Genomic DNA, 21,144 nt, shown 5'->3' with positions numbered 1-21,144 from the left:
CCATTTTTATCTTTTTTTATAAGGACTCTTCCTGAACTGCCATGAGTAATTTACAGAGTAGCAAAAGGGATGTGACACAAGAAGAGATCTCCTAAATATTGTATTTTACATTGTCAGGCAGGAGAGGGGCAAACCTTTTAAAGTAGTACATCTCCTTTCCCCTGTGAGTGCTCTGTTGTGTATCTTCCCTGCACAATGGCAGTCTGTGGTTCAGTCTGTCTTCAATTTTTTAGCATCATTCCTCTTTCGAGGACACCCCAAGAGAAGGTATTGCCACTACCAGCAAACAACATTGCTACTGACTGGCCAGAGAGAATTAAAACATATCTCTATAAATTGGATTTTTCCTTCTGCCCTGAGACTCATTATGCTCAGTGTTTGGGAAACCCCTGTGCCTGTAAATTGATGTACTTTCCCTGAAGCTGAGAACATTCACTTTGTATCATGCAGAACACAGCTAAGCCCAGTTCTGGACTACTAAAATTGCATCTCAATGCCACACTCCAACAGCAGATGCAGAGTACACATATTAGTCCACATTCCCTTAACCACTGCTGAAATTGGAGTCTGTCAAACAGATGCCTCAAAGTGGATTTGGACTCTCAGGGAAAGTGTTTCCTCTCTAAGGCCTCTCTGCACACAGTGTTCAAGGAGTTAACAGGGGAGCTACTTTGAGAATCGAGGCAGAAGGTCATTGTCGGCAAGAGCAAAGACTCCTCCAGCCTGCCATGGAGAGCCTTTCACCCGTCATTTCCCACCCAGGGGATTGTAAACATTGGCTCGCAGCCACGGCGTCCTACAGAATCCTCTTTATTTGCAGCATATACATTTATATGTCTTAATGGAAACTGGAGCACGGCAAGTTATTCCTGCGTGTCCAGAAGGAGAGAGCGAGCTTCTGTTCAAGTTAAAGGGATGGGAGAAAGAGCCATTACTCACTCTGGAATTTGAAAACATAGAGATACGCTTGTTTAGTGGTGCTTCACATGTAACATAGCTGCTGTTCTCAGGCAAACTTTCTCAACTCACAGGAATGTGTAGAATGCTGTCACTTAATCAGAATCCAGAAGAGGTCTTTTATCTCCTATTTGTTAGTAACTAGCAATATTGCTCTTATCTCATTGTCCTTTAGCTTGATGCAGTGCCCTCAGACTTGAGAACTTGTAACATGAAAGCACTCATTACCTTGAACATTCTTGTTTGTATTGTCTTAGGCTATTATCTCTTTGGCTTAAATAATTGATGCTTTGTATCAATTTTGAGAGTGTTATCTATAGAAGTCTGATCTACAACATTATTTTCACAAATAAAACATTTTATATTTTTATACGCCTGTCACCACTCTGGAGTCTTCGGTGATCTAGTATAATTCAGGTCTTGTTTATCGAGCTAACACAATATGTTATCTATAAATAATTTTCCTTAGAATGTGGCTGCTTGAAAATAACATAATCATACAATCTTTAATGTTAAAATTGGGAAGTAATGTTTGTGAAGGTCTGGTATTGGACCGACTGTAACATTCTGGTTTTCTGCTAAATCTTCAGATAGTTAATATCAGTTCAGAAAGTCCTATAGCATTTATAAGTGGAAGAAATTTTCTTTTGGTTTCTTTCAGAATCTTGGGCTTCCCTTAGTGCTGTGAACCCTAGTTTTGGCTACTGAGTAGTGTATCAAGTACCATGGGAGGAGATGTTTCTTCTTTCTTTGCAGATGAAAGCAGAGTGCTGTCTTCTAGAATTTTTGTGAGTTCTGTCCATTAGAAGCAGAGAGGTGGAATAAAGTCTGTCTAGATACAAAGTAGAATCCAGCCTGGTTAATGTAATTAATGCCTGCTTTTATTTTTATCCAGTGATGGTCTAATGTAAAATGCATACACATTCCAGAGCAGTATCCAGAAACTCGGCTCCTTGCCCCTTCCAGCTGATTGTTCTTAAGCATTCAGCTGCTTTCAGACACAGTCTTGCCCCATGACTCATATACTCCTGGCAGAATAGTGATTTGGCTTCAGCAAAGGCAAGGAAAGAGCTGTCACCCAAAAAGCCCCTAGCCTAGTGGTCAAAGAATGTGCTTGGGTGTAGGAGGTACCAGTTAAATCCGCTTCGGCTAAGTTTCCACTTTGAGATTAACCTAATAACATTTGCACAAGATGTTCATGTAGATATATTGCTTCTACCTCCACTCTTGGTTACAGGCTTCACCAGGTAGGGCTCCATATGGACTTCTCTTGAAAACATGCATTTACCCAGGATATCTGTCTACCAAAAGTGCATCACTTACAGTAGTGCTTTAGCTCAAACATAGCTGCTTGTTTCTGAGCACAGGTCTTTCTGATGTGTGTGACCATCTGCATGTAAGACCTGTAGATGCTTTCAGAGTAAGAAAAATAATTTGATAACTAAAGATGCCTACAAAGAGCTTCAGGACTTCAGTGACTTGTGCCCGGCATTTTATTGGTCTTAAGCTCACAAAGCTACTTAAATGTGAGATTCAGACAGCCTGAAGACCCTGCTTACTGTTTTTGACCTTTCTTTCCAGTCATTGCTTTTGTCTGGAAATTACATGTGTCTTTGTCCTGGTGATGCTTATTTCAAGACACAACTAATTTCTGATGATCTGTGGTATGTAAACATATATGTAAACATATATGTAAATATATATGAATGCATACACCTATGCTTATATTGCATCTGTATTTTGATGCTCAAATTTTTCTTATTTTCTTTATGTGTATTTACAAATCTCTTTTCATTTTTTTTTTTTTTTTAAGAAAGAAGGATGTTTCATGAGGGTTTTGTATCCCAAATGTAATTTCAAGGAATTCTTGGAAGGTATTTCATAGGAGGTTCATCTCTGTGGTATCACTTACAATTTTGCTTACTTCAGTTTAAAGCCATACATTTATGTAAGGCCATAGTAAAATCTGCTGCATTCAGCTTCAAATGTGGAACAGATTTGCAGTGTTCAGAGTTGCTTTATGCCATAGGTGGGAAGGCCCAGCTCTGTGATGGTTGTCATGATGATGAGCCAGTTGAACTCTACACGTAGTGAGGGCAGGTACATCCCAAGTGAAGCTTCTACTGCAGAGAAGCTGACTAGTTTGCAACCCTGGGTTATTAAAAACTCCTGAACCCTGGGAGTTTTTACTCTTAAGCTATTGCTTCACATGACCATCTCTGACAATGTTGCTCCACCAGCCTTTTGTCTGCTATACCAGGCTCTCAGTGAAATTGGTACTTAGCCTTCAGACACAACAACAGTTTCTAGGTTTCATTCTCAACTGAATGAAAATATTATCTTGTAGAATTTGTTTGCACCAAGTTTCTGCTGTCTAGACTCCCAAGCTGCCCACAGTAAAGCCTCTCACCTGGAGAACTGGCCCAGTTTAATCCATTCTTTGTGGTTTCTCTTGGCATCTCCTCCTTTTGTTCAAGATGGCTTGACAGAAGTGGGCCAAAGGTCTGTGGGAGAGAGGGCTGTGGTGGCCTTCGTGGTTTAGGCTTTTTCTGTTCAGGACTGGAGTGCAACACAGCACCCCAGGAAGTGGGAACACTTTTTTCTGTCGACCAGGCTCTGGTTTTCTGGCAGCAGTGAAAAGCCGGTCATCATTATCAAGTCCAGCTGTAGGTGGTAAGGCTCAGATTCTCTGGACTGATGAACTCAAGAAAAGGCCAGGCAGTCACAAGAGCAGCTTGGGGGATCTTGGCATAGAGATAACTGCGGTTTGGTCCTTGGCACAAGTTAGAGCTGTGTGTTCTCCTGCTCCCAGAGACAGGATATCAGTGATGTGAGAGACTGTAAAAGAGGTGGATGGCATCCAATGGGAATATGCAGGATGCTAGATGAGTTGATTTTGTGGCTTAAAGATGTACAGGAGAGCAAAGCAACTGTAACAAAGACCAAGATGTACTTCTAGAAGTTAGGACTGTTTCCTGAGCTAGCTAATGCCATCAGGTGACTGAGCAAGTGGAAATATGCCAAATTGCTGCAGCCAGACCCAGAACAAGGTCTGTATTCCAAGGCACAGTCTCAGGCTGACACCTTTTAGCACCTTTTAGATTTTCTAAGGGTTTTTTAGCTTTAGTTTCGTTTGGAATTGTGAAAGGAAATGTCTTCTTCCTTACAGTAGGTGTTTGACTTGATCTGCATAAGAAGACAGTGATGTTTATTTCTGTCTGCCTTTGTGGGTCTTTTTAGTTCTGAGATAGATTATTAGAATTTGTTGTTTCAGTCAGGAGATTTGATTCGGAGTTTTGAATCATGATTGAAGAATGGCTACTTCTGTTTAAAGTCTGTCACTCTCAATGTTAAGTATGTCTCTCAGTAAATACATTGCAATATGAGCACAAGTCTCATTGCATGCAAAGCTGACCATTTCTGTAAAGTTGTCCCATATTCCATAGAAGGCTGCACTGCAGCTCAGAGAATAGAGAATCATGGTTTTGATTTCAATACACAACAAGGCCTGGCAAGTCTGACTTCCATGGGATCTGGATGAAGTAGAGTAGTGTTGCTGATACTATTTTGCTCCTTTCTTTTTGTGTAAAGATAAAACACTTTTCACCTGAAGTCTCAGATAGTCTTTCAGAAATGTTCTCTACATCATCTCTGTAGAGAATTCTGTGAAATACTCTGCTTAGTAGAAATATATTTCCTTGTATGAATTTTGAGGTAAGGTCTGAATCACTAGTGGTTGAAATATTACCTCATGTTAAGAGCCAGGTTTCCTTTCTAGTAGCTGTTCCACACAGATGTTTAGTGCACAGAGACTTTTAAGGTAAAACCACTGAATGTAGGTAAAGTATCTTCAGCTAGGCACATGATGTGCAGACACACACGCACACACGTTCATGCCTCCTGACAACGGATGTACCTAGAAATGCTCTTCAGCAGCACTGTCACACTGGGTGATGTGGTTCTTCCTAGAAATTAAAAAGGAAAAATTCTGGTTAGCTTTGTGTGTATAGAACATCTAAGAAATGAATGGCTTCTTTATTTGTCATGTTATCTTACAGTAGATGCTAAACCATATTTCCTTCAAATCACAAATGTTTTAGCATCAAAACCAGGAGATCCCGTTCTAAAACAGCAGTTTGATAGTGGGTGGTACATGTGATCAGGATTTGTGTCTTCTGTGAATAAATAATCTTTTGCTCGATGATCTAACTCATGGAATGACAACAGCATTCATTCTGATTTTCATAAAGCAATTAATCAAGCTTGTGCCCAAAATGGAGATAAATGTGAATAAAGAGATAAAATTGGTATTACCATGTGCACTTCATGAGACCCAGAGCACTAGAAAGGATTTCATGTTTTGTATTCTAAATCTTTTGTCGAGAAGTGAAGTGCTTTTTAAATGCCACTAGAGTAGTTTGATACACACTTACTTTAAAAGGGAATCTATTTTAATGTTTCCATAAACAGACAAACTATGGTCATCTTTCTCTAAGAAAGAAACATTCTCTCCAGTCATACCTATCTGTGTGATGGAACTGAAAACAGTTAAATAACCATGGAAGAACCACTACTCAAATGAGAGATTAAACAAATGTAATTGTTGGGGCAGATACTATCCCTGGAAACTAAAGTACATCATATAATGTAGCAATTACTACCTTCTCTATCACAGTTAGCAATAATAATAGGTCTTCAGAGATAGGTTAAAGAGAGTCCTAGATGTGCTTTATAAATGCAGAATGCTCAGTGAATGCTCTAAGGATAGTGATAGGAAAACAGTTAGACAGTTGCCAGCAAGGAAAGGAGACACACCCCTGTTCCAAGCCAGAGACGAAAAATAAATCATTGTACAAAGGCTAAAATTCAGCACATGCTAAAATCCCCTATCTTGTCCTCATTGCACCTGTGGGACAGGTGGGTTTTGAATGTGTTCTCTGTCTCTGCTGGAATTGTTGTGCATGGTGCTGCAGGGTGGAATGAGGCATTGTCTCTCCTCCCTTCCTCACCCCTTTTTGCCTTGCTCCTGCCTCCAGCACACCCCAGACTACCTCCTCCCTTATTTCCTGGGACTCAGGCACACAAAAACACACATGAAATCATTTCCCTATGTGGGGTAGGTGTGATGCACTTCCAGAGGTCTTTGGAGTGTTCCTAGAGGGCATGGAAGAGGAGGTGGGGAATGTCATCATTGCTGGAGCAGAACAGGGCATGGTGAGGGGGCGGTGGTGGATCTGTTACACCAGAGGATTGGAAAGTGGGGCCACCTTGGGCTGTCAGGAGGACTCAGAGCAGCACACAGGACAAGTGTAGGGCCCATGATCCTGCAGAAATGCCATCATGCCACAACCTAGTGTCATCAGCCCTCTGGATTGCCACTTCTGCCCTGCTCAGTCCTCGCTGTTGGTCCACACTCCAAACTGAAGACAGTTTGGAAAACAAATACTTTCTTTTCCTAAGCAGTTTTTAATATTACATTGACTTCATTTTAAGCAACTGTACACTGTTAGACCAGAAAGCCATTTTAGCATATTCAGTTCAGAAATTACATTTCTTCTTTTCAGTCTCTGTGGAGTCTTTTCAACTGAGTTTCTACCAAGTGAGAGGGAGGTGGATTAGGCAGAGACAGCCTCTCTCTGCAGTAGGGATTCAAGCCAGGCTTCAATCAATATGCTTGTCTGTAATTCTGTCCTCTCCAGCTAGTCTGTGGCAAATGTGTCAAGCTTAGTCATAAAGATGAGAAGACATTTTTTACAAAGCTTCAAGAAAATTCTTCAAGTTGTTTTACAGTCTCAGACCTAAAGAATAAGCCATGAAGTAACAAGTTCATAGTGATTTTGCTAAGATTCTACTTTCAATCCTTGTGAACAGTAAAAGATTTTTTGTGAAATTGGAAGACCATGAAGCTACGCTGAAGAACTTGATTCTGCATACTGTACCATATATTCTGTAGGTATGTTCCCTCATTTTGCTCAAAAAGAAAGGACAAAAATAAATGAAAAACAGTCAAAAAGATGTCCTGGAGATCATGTGAAAACCTTGTTAGTGAGAACTGAACAAAAAAACTAAGTTCTTAAACTGAGTTTAAGAGCTATTGTAGAGAACATTAAAAAATAAATTTGCAAGTAATCTTTCATGAGATTTAAATACTTTAAGTAACAAAATGAACCAGCATCTAATGGCCAATATAATTAACAAAATCAGTACAGAAAGAGCAGAGAAGAAACCACAATCACAAAAGCAGAATATTCACAGAAAGAATTTTACTTGGATTCAGAGATACTTGATGTGAATTTAAGCATCCTGCTAATTTCTTTTGTGGCATGATTTCTGTGAAAGTTAGTGTTTTAAAAGGTTTTACAGGCTTCTTCCAAGCCCCTTCAGAACTAATTAGTATAGAATTAGTCTCATTCAACTTTGGATATCTAAAAGGAGGATGTCTACATATGGGCCAGTCAGATTCTCCCCATGGATGGCAATCAAATGCAGTGTGTGTTCATCTGACCTGTGCAACGCATTTAGGATAAAGTAAGACCAGTTGCTGGGTGAGATGAGGAGTAGGCCATGCCTCCCCCACCCCATCACTCTTGTGGAGCCACCTCTGAATCAGAGGAGATGAGGGAAGCATAGCAAAATGCCTTCTTTCTGGAGTGAAAGGAAGACCCGGGGTCACAGTGTGACTCACTGGCTGGTGGATTAAACAGTGCCAGAAAACATTCGTGGGTACTGGGGCTCAATTGTCTATACTGTTAAATTATTAGAATGGTTCCTGGCATGAGTTACTCCAACCAGCCCTTCCCCAGACAGTTCCTAGGCGCTGGCAGCTAAGCATGGACCGAAGACCATTCCCAATAAGCAGTTTGCATGCGGTCACCTTTTTTGGGAAGCTGAGAATTTAATAATATGGACATAGGCCACTCTGTACTTTTTGGTCTCAGTGCCAAAGGAACATTTCCTGTCCCATTTAATTTCCTAGCACAGACATAGCTGCTGTGTTACAGTCTGATCCCTGCTTTGTTCGTGTAGCTGTGCAACTGGGCATTGGTCTGTACTTAAAGTCTGTGGCAAACTGAAATGTAGTCTTTTGTGTCTGTGTTACTCAACTCCATCCCTAAACCACTGTTTGTCTTTGTCTTTTTATAACTGAATGCAATTCAGACAGCAACTATATTTGGAAAGGGCTGTATATTGTGCAGATCCATTTAAATTAAGCAGTTATGCAAAAATGAAAATCTGTTCTGTAAAGTAAATGGAAACTATATGAGACTGACACAATGCCTAGATCTTCTCTTCTGTTGCCAATGAGTAGACACTTCCCACTAATTTGATTTTTCATCAGAAACAAGTAACATGAGATAAAGGATTGAAACTTCTTGAGCTAGGTGGTGCCTGATAGCCACATCTGTCCGGTGGCTGAAAGGCAGAAAGCTTTATTTGAAAATGAAGTTCTCTTTCTTCATCTGACTCTAAATGCTGCTCTGCCCTTGCTTCTCACTGAGCACATTTCCTTCTTCAGAGAGTCAGACACAGCCTCAGTAGACTTTTGCAGATGTTCTTTTCCTCTCTACTGCCTCTCAAATACATGTCATTTATTTTCATCATGGAGTGCTGCCTAAATCTGTTAACTTTAAAATAGTTGGAAGTAGTGATCTGCAGCTGCTTCTTACCTGATACCATCCAATCTTATCTGGATAGTAGAAACATAGAATGTGCACTGGAAAAGGAACTTATTTAGGTACCTACTTTGTCCAGTGTGTGAATATTCTCAGTCTTTTCATATGTAGCTGGATCTATTAAATACAAATGTTACAGGATATCTTCAGGACAGGCAGAGTGGGCTAAGAAGCTAAAGGGGGAAAAGGAGATAATTGTGCCCAGGAACATTTAGAGACAGTTGGCAGAAGAGAGGACAGGGTGTGAAATTTGGGGGAACTTGGAGGTACAGAGGAGCTGGTGAGGAATGTGAGGGAAAGCAGAGCCCGTGGGATGTAGCAGGGCAGCAGACTGTGTTCACCTGGGTGTTTGCACAGGAGCAGCAGGGAATTAGGTATGTTTGGTGATGCTGTCAGAGGACCACTGGTGTGTGTGACAGGAAGGCAGCAGAAAGAAGCCAGGGGGTCATGGGACGTGGTAGAAACCTGGCTAGTCTAAGAGAGGAGCTGAAGAGACTAGCCAGGGTGAGCAGAAGCAAGGAGAAGGCAGTGAAGTTCCTTAGGAGAAAGGGACTAAAACGCAACATGGTCACTAAAGTCTACAACCTCCAAAGTATTTTGGAGTCTTGCACAATTTAGGATCTCCATCAGCACGTGATCATTAATCCTTTTCCTACACAGCAGTCATCATGTGCTGCATTTCATATGTGCCAGATTTTCAGGAGAGACAGAATTTAAGTGAGATGTACTGATGCAGGTACTGATGCTTTTTTCATCCTAAAAATGGGACTTAATCAAGCAGCTCTGTTAAGTGCCCTGTCGCTCAGGGAGGCCTTGTTTCCCTGGTAGTGTGACTTACCTAAGCAAAGCATTTTTTCACTGAGAACTATGCTAAAGAGGAAGTGATGACCTGCTTGTTCAGCCTCACCATATCCTGTGTTCAGAATAATTTTCATTTCTACTTCTCTGCAAATGTTAATGGAATGTCCACAAATGTTTTCTTGGTTTCTATGGTAAGAAAGAGTGTGAAACTGTCAAAACCACTGCATCATACTCATCATCCTGTGCTTTTCAGGAGAAGCCCCTGACCACAAAAGGAGTCATCCTTTTGTGGCATTACTTGTGTGTGAACTGACATTTAGTACATTTTGATCTCTTTCAGATTCACATTTTGAAACAAAAATTTGATGTTATAAACCATAAAGGTTATTTGATCACTTTTATAGTGACACATTAATGACAGAGCATATCAAAATGGCTCAACGCAGATTCCTTCTCCTCTGACTATAATGCAGTCAGGCATTAGCTGAAATTCAACTATTAGTCTTTTGAAAATCTTACATTTTACAGGTTTAACTTTCCAAATTACTCAAGTAAAATCTCCCAGTGCCCCAGTGTATGCGTGGATGGAGCATAGCAGGGTGCAAATGCTTGGGGAACTTGGCAGTAAGGGGTCACACGGGAGAAGCAGCCACGGTGCTGCACACTTCCGCAGCCCTCTGAAAACAGCGCTCTTCCCCTGGGCACGGGCACGAGCTGTGGTGCATCCCTCAGGAAGGGAGCAGCTGTCCTGTCCACACCCATCTGGAAGGGACTGCAGTTTGGGCATGTGGTCCACAACCATGCATCCCTTGGTTCTTTCCCTGTGAGAGTGCAGAGCCTTAATGCTGCAGGGCTTGTGGGATTGAGGAGAATAAATCATCCTTATTATAAGTCATCTTATCTCTGTGAGAAGAACCATGTGGACCTTAAACGAGGAATCATGAAGTTTGATGGTATTCCCACAGATCAGAGACCACACAGCTCTTCCTCCTGACACTACACCCAGCCATTCACAAACAGTAATGGGTTGAAATTGTTATATCTAATTTCTCAAAGCAATATCACCTCAGTAAGCTTTTCCACAAATGTACTGCGAGAATAAAAGCATAGTTCAGTTTGAGAGATATATCTGCATTAGGAAAAATAACATGTTTTAGGAGGAATTATATCTGATTCAGACAGGACATCTCCAGAGAGAATCCCTGACCTACAGATATATTTGTCTTCTTTCCTTGGAAGAAGACAAATCTCTGAAGAAACGTCTCTGGTTTTTGTAGAGAGAAGTGTTTCATAAAAGCATCACTGGTATGGTAGCAAATCAGGAACAAGACAAATGGAGCTAAGCAAAGCCCAGCTTCCACACAGGAATCTGTTTCTGTGGATTGGTATCTGGAAATGTAGCTTGCCAGCATAGTACTTTGTACTGTGTTATTGAACTGTTTCATCAACAAATTTTATAAAGAAACATCAAAGTGTTTAAAAGAACAGTTAGCAAATATGACCACTCTTGCAAATATCCATGAACCTCCCTTCAATAGCCATTCAGTGGTTCCAAAGGCTGTCAGGGCATTTAACGATTGTAATAAATGTTGTATTTGCTTTTGTTTCATCTGGCTTTGACCAGCAAATTTGGCTGATTACTTCCATTGTTATTTTTCTTTAGAAGACAATTACATTATTATCATTAAAAAAAAACCACTATTCTTACACATTTCTTTGTGTTGGTCTTGAAATTCAGAACTCACTATCCTAGTTAACATAATTTTAAAATTTATTTTCATTCTTATATTTTTCTTTGTTTTTATCCTATTTTTTTCCAGAGGTTTGGTTTGGTTCATGCTCCTCCTGAATGTTACATCTCCCATTTTCATGTTTGTTGAAGAAAACACTAGTAATTGCAGAGGCCCTGCCAGCCCCCATATTAATAGTCAGAGGTTTAAATCATAGCATAGAGTAAGAAAATATTGGCACTTAGATGATGGTCATATGTTGTTATGGCTGGATTTTAACTGTATTCAGGAGGAATACTCCTTTGGCTCTGAGATTATATTCTAGCAAGATAGTAGCTCACACAGGACTCTGCAGAAGCTCCTTGCATTCTTCCGCAAATATCCTGAAGAGACAGTCAGCCTCATCTGTATTTGGTCTACTTGTGGGATACAAAAGGATAAATATAAACTGTTCCATCTCTGTTGTGGGTCCAGTGAGCAAGACTTACGAAAGTACAGTGATGGAGCAGTGCCAGTAAAATTTCCACTGAGACCCTACATGTTGTGACATAACCACCAGGACAAGAGCAGCCTAAAAGCAGGCACTTCACATGGCATATGTCCGTGGGAAGGAGTGTGTCACTTGAACATACAGTGTTACTGTAGAAGAACAACCAGAAGTTACTGCTGGTCTGACCAGCAGCACATGGACAGAGACAGTCACACAACTGTAAAGGTCAGGAATCTGCCAGGAATCCTTGTGCTGTGTTGCTTAGTTAAAAACTGACAGTTTAGCATTCCTTTGTGTCTAAGAAAACCACAGTAGACAGAACTGATGCCTTTGGTAAGGGACAGCTTTGAGAAGAGTTTGACTTAATTGGTATCCAACTGATAAAAAAAAAAAAGTTCAGTTTCTTCTGAGATAACTTTTGAGGCAGGTCAAACATGTTTACCTTAATTGGCCCATGCACTTGAGTTTAACCAATTTCTCTTATAGAAAATAGTACATAAAGGGCTGAGAACAGACCTGCTACAGATTCTGATTTGCCCTATGGGTAAACCCACCGTATTCCCTGATTTGTTTATTTCTGCTTTGCCTCTGGTGACTACATCTACATCCACAAAAGTTAAGAAAAAACACCTTGTTCAATTGACTAACATTAGCCCTATGGAGAGTCCAAATCTCCATTGGAAAGTGTTTGGGGTCTGTAAGCTGCAAAAGCTTCAAAGAGTTGCTGATAGTGTGTTATGGTACTGTGATTGTCATGCCAATGCTGTACTCTGAAACTATAGCTTTGTTGTACCCTGAATTGCAATGTTCTTGACAAGAAATGTTCTCATATCCTGAGTCATCATCACTGCAGCTGTGGATACTGGGATTTTCCATACAGGACCCTTTTTTGTGTTCTGGCTAAACCACTTTTCCCTAATATTTTGAGTTTTTACAATATAGATTGAACTAAGTGAAGCTGTACATAGAGCACTTAGGAGGTTGTAATTCTGCAGCTAAGCACTCTCTTTTCTGTTCCTTTTTGTTTTGCAGGTTGTTACTTTGTGGTATAGAGCTCCTGAAGTCTTGCTTCAGTCCAGTTATGCAACAGCAGTTGATCTTTGGAGTGTTGGCTGCATATTTGCAGAAATGTTCCGTCGAAAGTAAGAAATACAGTTTTATTTTCTTTATGCTTTTCATTTGAAAAAAATGTGCAGTAATGCCTGTTACAATACACCAAATCATGTTTAGATTGGAAAGGCCTGATAGGATGTTTTATTTGCAGTGCAAAATATAAATGTCCATTGCTGATTCATACTTGTTGCTATCTTGAAGTCTCTTTTGATGGGAGTCTCAGCTCTTGGTAAAACTTGCATGAGCATCATGGTCTTCTGGTTGAATCTGAATCCTAATGCAGATAAAGCTGGCTGAGAGAGGCTGTTGATCAATTTGAGTAAAGCTGGGTTCTGGAAGGGATTTACCCTGAGGAAGGCAGGGCACTGTGGTCAGCAGGGTCTTCTTCCTCTGCAGCTTGTGCATTGAAGCATCAGGTGTTTGCTTGTAGTCTGCTCTTGTTGTAAAGTTGTTTTCTAAAGGTGGGATTTTTTTATGAATAACTTATGTAGTCTGATGGTAGGGTAACAGAGATGACAAGTGTAGTCAACCCCATCCTTCAAGATAAATGCCTTTTTTTTAGCTGATTGTATGATATCAGAACTATCTCACTACAAAAATATTATAGCTGGATGCAGGTGATCTGTGAATTCAAGTTCTGGTCTTTGCCTGTGGAAAGACACTGATGTGCAGGTTGTACCATATAGGGTGTGGAGAGGAACAAACCTGCAAGAGTTTTAACAGGGTAATTCTGTCTTAGTACTAACCCAATCACTTGCATTTTGGTTGAGCTAAAGGCAAAAAGTGCATGTTGTCATCACCTAGGTGATCTCCATGTAGAAACTGTATAGCATTTTTAACACCCATGGTGAAGCCAAAGGATGTACAGAACAAAAATTTGAAATAAAAATATATAGTGGGTCAAACCTAAAACCCCAAATCAGTTAAATTTAGAAGGGGATTCAGTGCTATAAGGGCCTTGAGAAACAACTATGAAATTTATACAATAAATTCAAATGCTAACTGAAGTCTTGCAAAATAACTTTGGGATTTTACTGCTTATTAATGTTATATGGAAAAATTATTTTTCTTGGGCTTCTTGCCTGGTCAAATGGCCTGGGTAGAGTTATCCTCCACCCTCCCTGTCTCTGACTCAGAAATGAAGTCAGAAAATTGAGAGAAAAAAAGAATGAGTGTTTTAGGAATATCACTTAAACTCTCAATTGCAAACTTTTAAAGATTCAGTCTTGGCCCATATTCACAATACTATTCACATGTTCACCTTTTCACAATATTTATTTTGACATATCTGACATATTCACATATTCGACATATTCTATATATTCACAATAGTATTAAGCTGCTGCTAGTTTTTCTGATTCAAAAAGGAGAGTCAAAAGCTTCATTTTGCCATTTGCAATAAGAGTGATACAGGCCAAAAAATGAATGCAGAACTTTATTACATGCTCAAAACTTTATTTTTCCTTTCATTTAATTTGAAGCATTTTGACGGATAAGAAATACTACCATATACAAACTCCACCAATTTAATTTTAGTTTTTCTTGTAATGGTGTATGAGCTTTTTGTTTTTTCTTATAATGGTGTATGAGCTTTTCTGAGTCTCCATATTCACACAGTGAATTAAATTTCCTACTTAAATGCAAATATTACATTAATGCTACATAAGTAGTATTTTTTCTTTTAGAAATGAATCTGATTTGAACCAGAGTTCACTAAAACCAGGACTTCTATTTTTCTTGCCAGATAGGGTCAGTCTGACATTCTCAGTCTTATATTTGGGAGTGTAGAGGTCAGGAAACTGCCAAATCTGTATGTACTATATTCTTTCATTGCAAACAATATGACTTCTACATGCTTCAGTGTACAAGCATGATTTGGAAGACTTTTCTCAAGGGTCTTTGCTGTAAAGCCACAGCAAGCAGCCCTGATGGTGGCTCTGTGAGTTAACATTGCAATACTCTCTGCATGATCTGTGTTGTCTTTCGGATTCTTCTGATGGATTGCAAAAGAAAGCCCATGTTACTGTGACCTTGGTAGCAATAAAATGCAAAATTTTGCAAACTCCGTGGAGTATATCCAAAAGATTGAATAAATGCAATAGCAATTTTACTGGGAAATGGTAGTGCCCTTGGGTAATCACCAATGTGTATTTCCACTAGTGTTGGTAGGATAAGTGTATGAGAATGCAGCTAAAGCTTTGTGTGATAGATATGGGTTTGATATTAAAACAACCTTTTCATTTTGCTGTCCTACTGGGTACTTTTGCCTTCTTTTCCTATTCTCTTTTGCTTTCTCTTTTAAAGCTCCTAAGGGTCTGTCATTTTTAAGAAACATACTGCCAGAGACTTCCGTGGGCATTTTTGTATTTCAGGGACTTCCCTGGAATGGGTTTAATAATAAAACACTATACAGCATCACAAAACATACCAGAATCCTGTTTATGTCAAGGAGACATTGGACAATCTGAGTTTGCTTGAATGGAATGTTGTAGGCTGTCACAAACACAGTGAGGGTGTTTTAAGCCTGGATAAGTGCAGGAGAAAAGTGAGCTCTGTATGAATGGTCCAGTCTGTATGTTACAGGTTACTATGTGTTTTAAGTGGATGGCGCCTCAGTTTAAATCACCCTTAATCCAAACAATTTAAGACAAATGCAAGCCAAGTATTTATTTAAGAAGTAGATCAGAAATACACAGAAGTGTGTAAAGGACTTGGACACAAAAAAAATAAATAAATATATCTCTGTCTAGTCACACCTAGAGTAAATTTGAACATTTCTCTCATCTTGGCTGATTCAGCTAAACAAATGACACTTTTCAGCTCTTTTCCTCCTGCAGTCTGAGGTTTGTATAAAGTCATAGCTAAACTGCACATTTTCATTTTGGTACAGATTTATAGGCTTCTGCAGAGATGAATGCATAGAGTTTGTATCCTAAACCCCCTCAGTTAGATTCCCAAGGATCCTATTCTATGTACAGATCAGCAGTAAACTGCTCAGTACTCAGGTGCATGTGTTATGTACACAGAAATTCTTCTGCTGTGTTTGTCTTTTCTGTCCATGTGCACTGCTGATGACAGCACCCCCGAAATAAAGCATTAATTCAAAAATTCCTTGTATGATAGCTCCAGTTTTTAAATTTCCTGTTTAGTTAAGCAGTTTGCAGCAACTTCAGGACATTTGGATGGAGTGTCATTGTGTAACGGAAGAGTAAATGTATTTGTCATAGTGCCTGTTTTCTTTGTGATTTAAAAACTCTGGTGCATGGATCATAAAAACCAGTAGAGGAAATTGTATGCTATGGTATGGCTTGCTGCCATATCAGAGAGTCCTTCAGAGATACAGCTGCCAGGATTGACAGGGGCCTGAGGGCATGGGGACATCATTTGACTTTTTTTTTTTTAATGTTTAGATAGAGATTTGAATTACTTATAAAAATACTACACTTTGAGGCAGAACATTTTCCAGGCCAATAGGAAAGGGCTTTGTACCTTCTACTCAGTGAGCACCTCATTAAAGAGAAAGGCAGAAATGGGAGTAGCATGTACTGCTGTCTGGATACATAAAACTCTTCCAGCTGGCTCAAAGAGTGTGGGCGGCTCCTAAGCAGGAAGCCATGACCAGTGTTTTAGGGAAGAAGAGAATGTCTTCTTGCTGCAGTTAGGTAATACTTAATCCAGGTGAATGAGGGTGAAAGGGGGAAAAGACTGGAATCCCAGGTTCAGATCTGGGTGCAATGTTCTGTAAAAGAAAACTCAGATCACCAATCATGGATTCCCTTCTGAGTAGTCAGTCTTGAGAAAATATGTCAAAATATTTTGGTGCTTCATCTTACTTTATCTATACCTGCCCAGTTTTCAAAACCACACTCCTGTATGATTTCAGTGCTGCACTGACTAGGAGGTTGGTAGGTGTGCATGTGGGACTCAGGAGTCAGACTATCTATGTAACAATTCCAGCTGGGCACGTTTGACTATAATTTAAACAATCAACTGGGTTTGTCTCCCTTTGGAGTAAATACAAAGCTAAAAATCATCAGAAGAGACTATTAGTTTTTGTAGCCTCTGTTATATTTACAGCCTAGTCAAGCTGAAGAAGTCATACTTGAGGGTGGCCATGTGACTGCATGTTTACAGGCACCAATTCAAACCCGAAACTGGAAAGACAGTCCTCTCCCAAAACCCTTTTCCACCTTCCCAAATCAAAAGTAAGACAGTATTATCTTAGTGCAACAAGATTTATCTATCCAGGAGGGAATTAATTCTGTTCACATGGGTTTATTACTGAGACTGTTCATGCACTGGCTCCATGGTGTTTTAATCAGCCTGCTTTTGGTAAAATCATCAGTCCCAGAAATTCGTAAGCCACAAGATTGGCATGAATAGTATGAGGTTATTATTTACTCATTTTTAAATATTAAATCATGTTTTTAGCAGTTGTCTCATTTTTCAGCCTACTCTGTCAACTCCTAATATATGTGAGACAGTTATTGCATTACCAACTGTGCTTGAAAATTGTAATAGCAGATAAGAGATGTGTGACTGTACTGAAACACCTATGATGGGCCAAGTTTCCTGCTGGACACAAATAGCAGACACAGGGAGGCATGCTATTGGCATATAAGTCATCTTTCAATGGTATAAATTTGTCCAATTAGAGAAATTACATCATTGTGTGTAGAAAAAGCGTGAGCTTGGGACTTTGTTGTTGTAGATAATGTATGCAGATGTGATGATATCAAAATTCTGGTGATGGTAACACTGGGTTTGGGACGTCCAGAATGCCTAGAATCACAGAACATCAGGTTTTAAAAAACTAGCAGTACACATACTCATTCTCAGCTACAGTGTCTTAGGGTATTGAGTAATTGTAGATAATCTAAAGCACTAAAATATAGTAAATCTTTATTCCCCTTTCCAAACAAGCTATAAATTATTAGTACAGTTTGAAGTGCAGTCATCAGATCCATTGCATGTACTTTCCTGGGTCAACTACAGAACCAGGTGGTAGAATGGGTTTGTGAAAGGAGACCATAGAAGGAGTGTGGTCAGCAGGACTGGGGAAGTGATTGTCCCTCTGTACTCAGCGTTGGTAAGATCATACTTTGAATGCTGTGTTCTATTCTGGGTCCCTCACTTCAAAAAGGACATTGAGGTGCTGGAGGGTGTCCAGAAAAGGGAAATGGAGCTGGTGAAGAGTCTAGAAAACATGTCCCCTGAGAAGCAGCTGAGGGAACTGGGGTTGTTGTGGAGAAAAGGAGATGGGGCAGGACCTCACTGCTCTCTACAGCTGCCTGAAAGGAGATTGTAGTGAGGTGGGGGCGGGTCTCATCTGCCATGTCTCAAGTGACAGAACAAGAGGAAATGGCAGTAGGCTGAGCCAGGGAAGGTTCAAATTAGTTATTAGAAAAAAAAAATTCAGTCCAGGAGTGGTCAGACATTGGAATAAGTTGTCCAGGGACATAGTGGAGTCACTGTCTCTGAAAGTGTTCAAGAGATGGATGTGGCACTTGGGGCTATGGTTCGGGAGTGATCATGGTGCTGCTGGATTGGTGGTTGGACTGGATGACCTTCAAGGTCTCCTCCAACACCAGTGTTCCTGTGATCCTGAGAAGGAGGACCCACTCAGAATGTGCCCCTCCCTTCTACCTCTCCCTGACTTGTGAGCAAAGGAAGAGCAGCAGAGTCAACTCTGCATTTGAAGTTTCAGTTAATACTTTGTGGGATGAAGATGATCAAGTGGTTGCAGAAAGAAGTAGCCAAGTGTAACAAGAACACCTTTTTTTAAGCTGTCTCCAAAACCTGAAGCTGGATGGGGAAGTTTGAATTTCTGCCATTGAGTTGAAAAGACTAACTTTTTAGTGGGATCATAAAGTCTTGGCTTCACTGAAATCATTGTTGAAATTAACCCTGACTTCAAAGGGGATTGTAACCTCTTCAGAAACAATTCAGTGTGACAGGGTTGCACAAATAGTGGCAAAGCTATTCTCTGTTAATGTGCACAGTACAGGACTTGAAGCAATCTCTGTAAAAGAGTGCAAACTGGCAAGGCAGGAGAGGGTGTTGTGTAGTGGCGTCCCCAGCTTCCTTGCACTTCTATCAGTGATGCTGTACGAGCTTGCAGCTGCCTCATCTGTGATATGAACCCAGGACTGTGAGACTTTTGTGCAAAATAAGGGATGCAATATATGTGGGAGTTATGAAGAACTGTCAGCTGAGAGTTGAGGCTAAGGGTGGAATTCACAGTCTCTTCTGGGCTTCATGAGGGTTACACTTGGCTGTTTCTTTCTTCAACCACTTGATCATGTTCATCCAACAAATGGCACAAGCAAAAGAGAGTGTATAAGTTAAATTTGCCCGAATTAAAGCCACTCTAGGAGTATGATTATTGTTACCTGTCTGCTAAAACACTACACACACAAACACACACACGAAAAGCTATCTATAAAGGAAGTCTAACCATGAGTATGTGAGCTGCTGTATGCATGTCCTTATCCAGAGAAAGATGTTCAGTTCCTGTTTGTTACCAGAGGCAACAAAGTGATAACTTGTAACAGAGCCTGCAGTTCCCTGGTGCTTTGAATGGGACAGGCAGCTTTTCTCTTGGGAGAGATCTGCAGTCCGGTTCTTCCTAAGTCTGTCCTAACTAGCATCAGTTTCATCATGCTCTCATTTGGTCTCAATTAGCTGTTCTGTAGGTGCTAATCTCTCACAGATACAGGCTTTTAAGCTCACCCTTTCAAAAAAAAAAAAAAAACATCTGGCAACATGCCAGAGCGCTGTAGGTTCTCAATGGCCTAAGTGTGTTCTTCATCTGGAGATTGAAGTAAAGAAGACAGTGGGCTTTGGGGAAAATTGTTCACAGAAATCCTGCTATTGCAGAGAATTGCTTGGAAATTTAAAAGTACTGTGTCCTGTACTCCTGACATAATCTGGGTTAGTCATTCCTTACGATGAGTTGTTTTGCTGTTGAATGGTCTTGAGGAATAATCAGTCTGTAACTCTGGAAATGCATACCCAATGGAGGGGTTGTTTATGTGTGCTAAATGGCCCTCACTTCAAATTAAGTAACAGCATGTCATTACTTAAATTTTTATTTTGGTTCATATTATTCAATTATCCAAACCTTTATGAAAGCAGAAACATTTGTTTAAAGCCCGTGATCAACAGTAAAGTATCATATACTGAAACATTATCAGCAAAATACTTTACAATTTAATAAAGAGCTTGTTTTTCTAAGTATAGGACATATTCCAGCTGCAGCCCAGGTGCATCAGTGATGTGACTGCAGATACCTGGGTTTGGATAGGAGCAGAACAGAGAGACTACATATTCATATAAACCACCATAGACAGAACTCTCTCAAACTAAAATCAGTTGATAAACTTAGCCTGATTTCTATGGGAAAGGATTATATTCCTTGTCTTTTTAAAATTATCTTTATTTGCACGCCATTGGGAACTGTCAACACACTAATATTTTAACTTCTCTCTGTGTGTATGGATATTGCAGATGAAATCCTGGAATTACTGAATGTGAGAAAGAAAGACAACTCTGATTGATAGTAGTGAAAACTTCAGTTTTATTTTACCTTTCTGCACATACAAGAACAGTACCAAGAGCACATTCTTTCGCAGTCTGAAAAGAGGCTCTGAAGATGATAAAGAGCCTCTAAAATATGAATACTGCCATGCAACGAATTGTGAGGCATATTTCTATGACACAGTATCATTTCAGATGCATCTTAATTCCTTGTCAGTTATTTTCCTGTGCTTCAGCATATCTGGTATTTTAGTCCTCACTGTTTTAAGTGGGCATGGTAGCTGTGCAGCAGTAGGAATATTTGGCTTTGCCTACTAGATCCTATATTCCTCCACATGGAAAATTTCTACTTCTTTTCAGTTCTTAGCTTAACTTTTCCTTCTCATGCTGTGTTCTCTTATCTTCAGCACATTTCTGAAATGTCTTTCAAAAGCAGAGAAAAGATCTGTAATATTTTTTCAGTCTTCTTTAGGTTGGAAAGAAGAGAAAGCTAGAGAGAGAAGCAGAGGACTCTGTTAACAAAAGAAAAAATAGGATGTATAACTGGATGTTGGGAGGGAAGGTGTAATAAAACCAAGACAGTAGAGCCATGGCAAAAAGCAACTGAGTAAGTACAGCCATGAATGCTGCTTATAAGTTAGGTTTTCCATATAAACTGCCAAACATTTTAAATGCGGTTTAAGAAAGAATGGGTCTCTTTATCACGCAGCAATTTAAACACAGACTTTGCAATCACATTATCTGCTGTTTTCCAGTGAACCTTAAACCAACATATCTAGTGGACCAAGAGCTCGAAAGTGTAATCATTCACTTGTGTGCTTGCTTACAGTTAGATCTTGGT

At 39.9% G+C, this 21,144-nt stretch overlaps 1 protein-coding gene across 4 annotated transcripts in view; it reads left to right on the top strand.

The window, feature by feature from the left end:
- Window positions 1-21,144, top strand: part of CDK6 (cyclin dependent kinase 6) — a 129,749-nt gene that overhangs the window by 82,082 nt on the left and 26,523 nt on the right. For all 4 annotated transcript variants that reach the window (XM_030943577.1, XM_030943578.1, XM_030943579.1 and 1 more), the window contains exon 5: window positions 12,684-12,793. In XM_030943577.1, coding sequence (XP_030799437.1) covers window positions 12,684-12,793 — 110 coding nt within the window. The remainder of the gene's footprint in view (window positions 1-12,683; window positions 12,794-21,144) is intronic.

Source organism: Camarhynchus parvulus, chromosome 2, assembly GCF_901933205.1.
Source record: "Camarhynchus parvulus chromosome 2, STF_HiC, whole genome shotgun sequence".
NCBI lineage: Eukaryota > Metazoa > Chordata > Aves > Passeriformes > Thraupidae > Camarhynchus > Camarhynchus parvulus.
The sequence above is the reverse complement of the archived record's forward strand: the minus strand, read 5'-3'. Positions and strand labels throughout refer to the sequence as shown.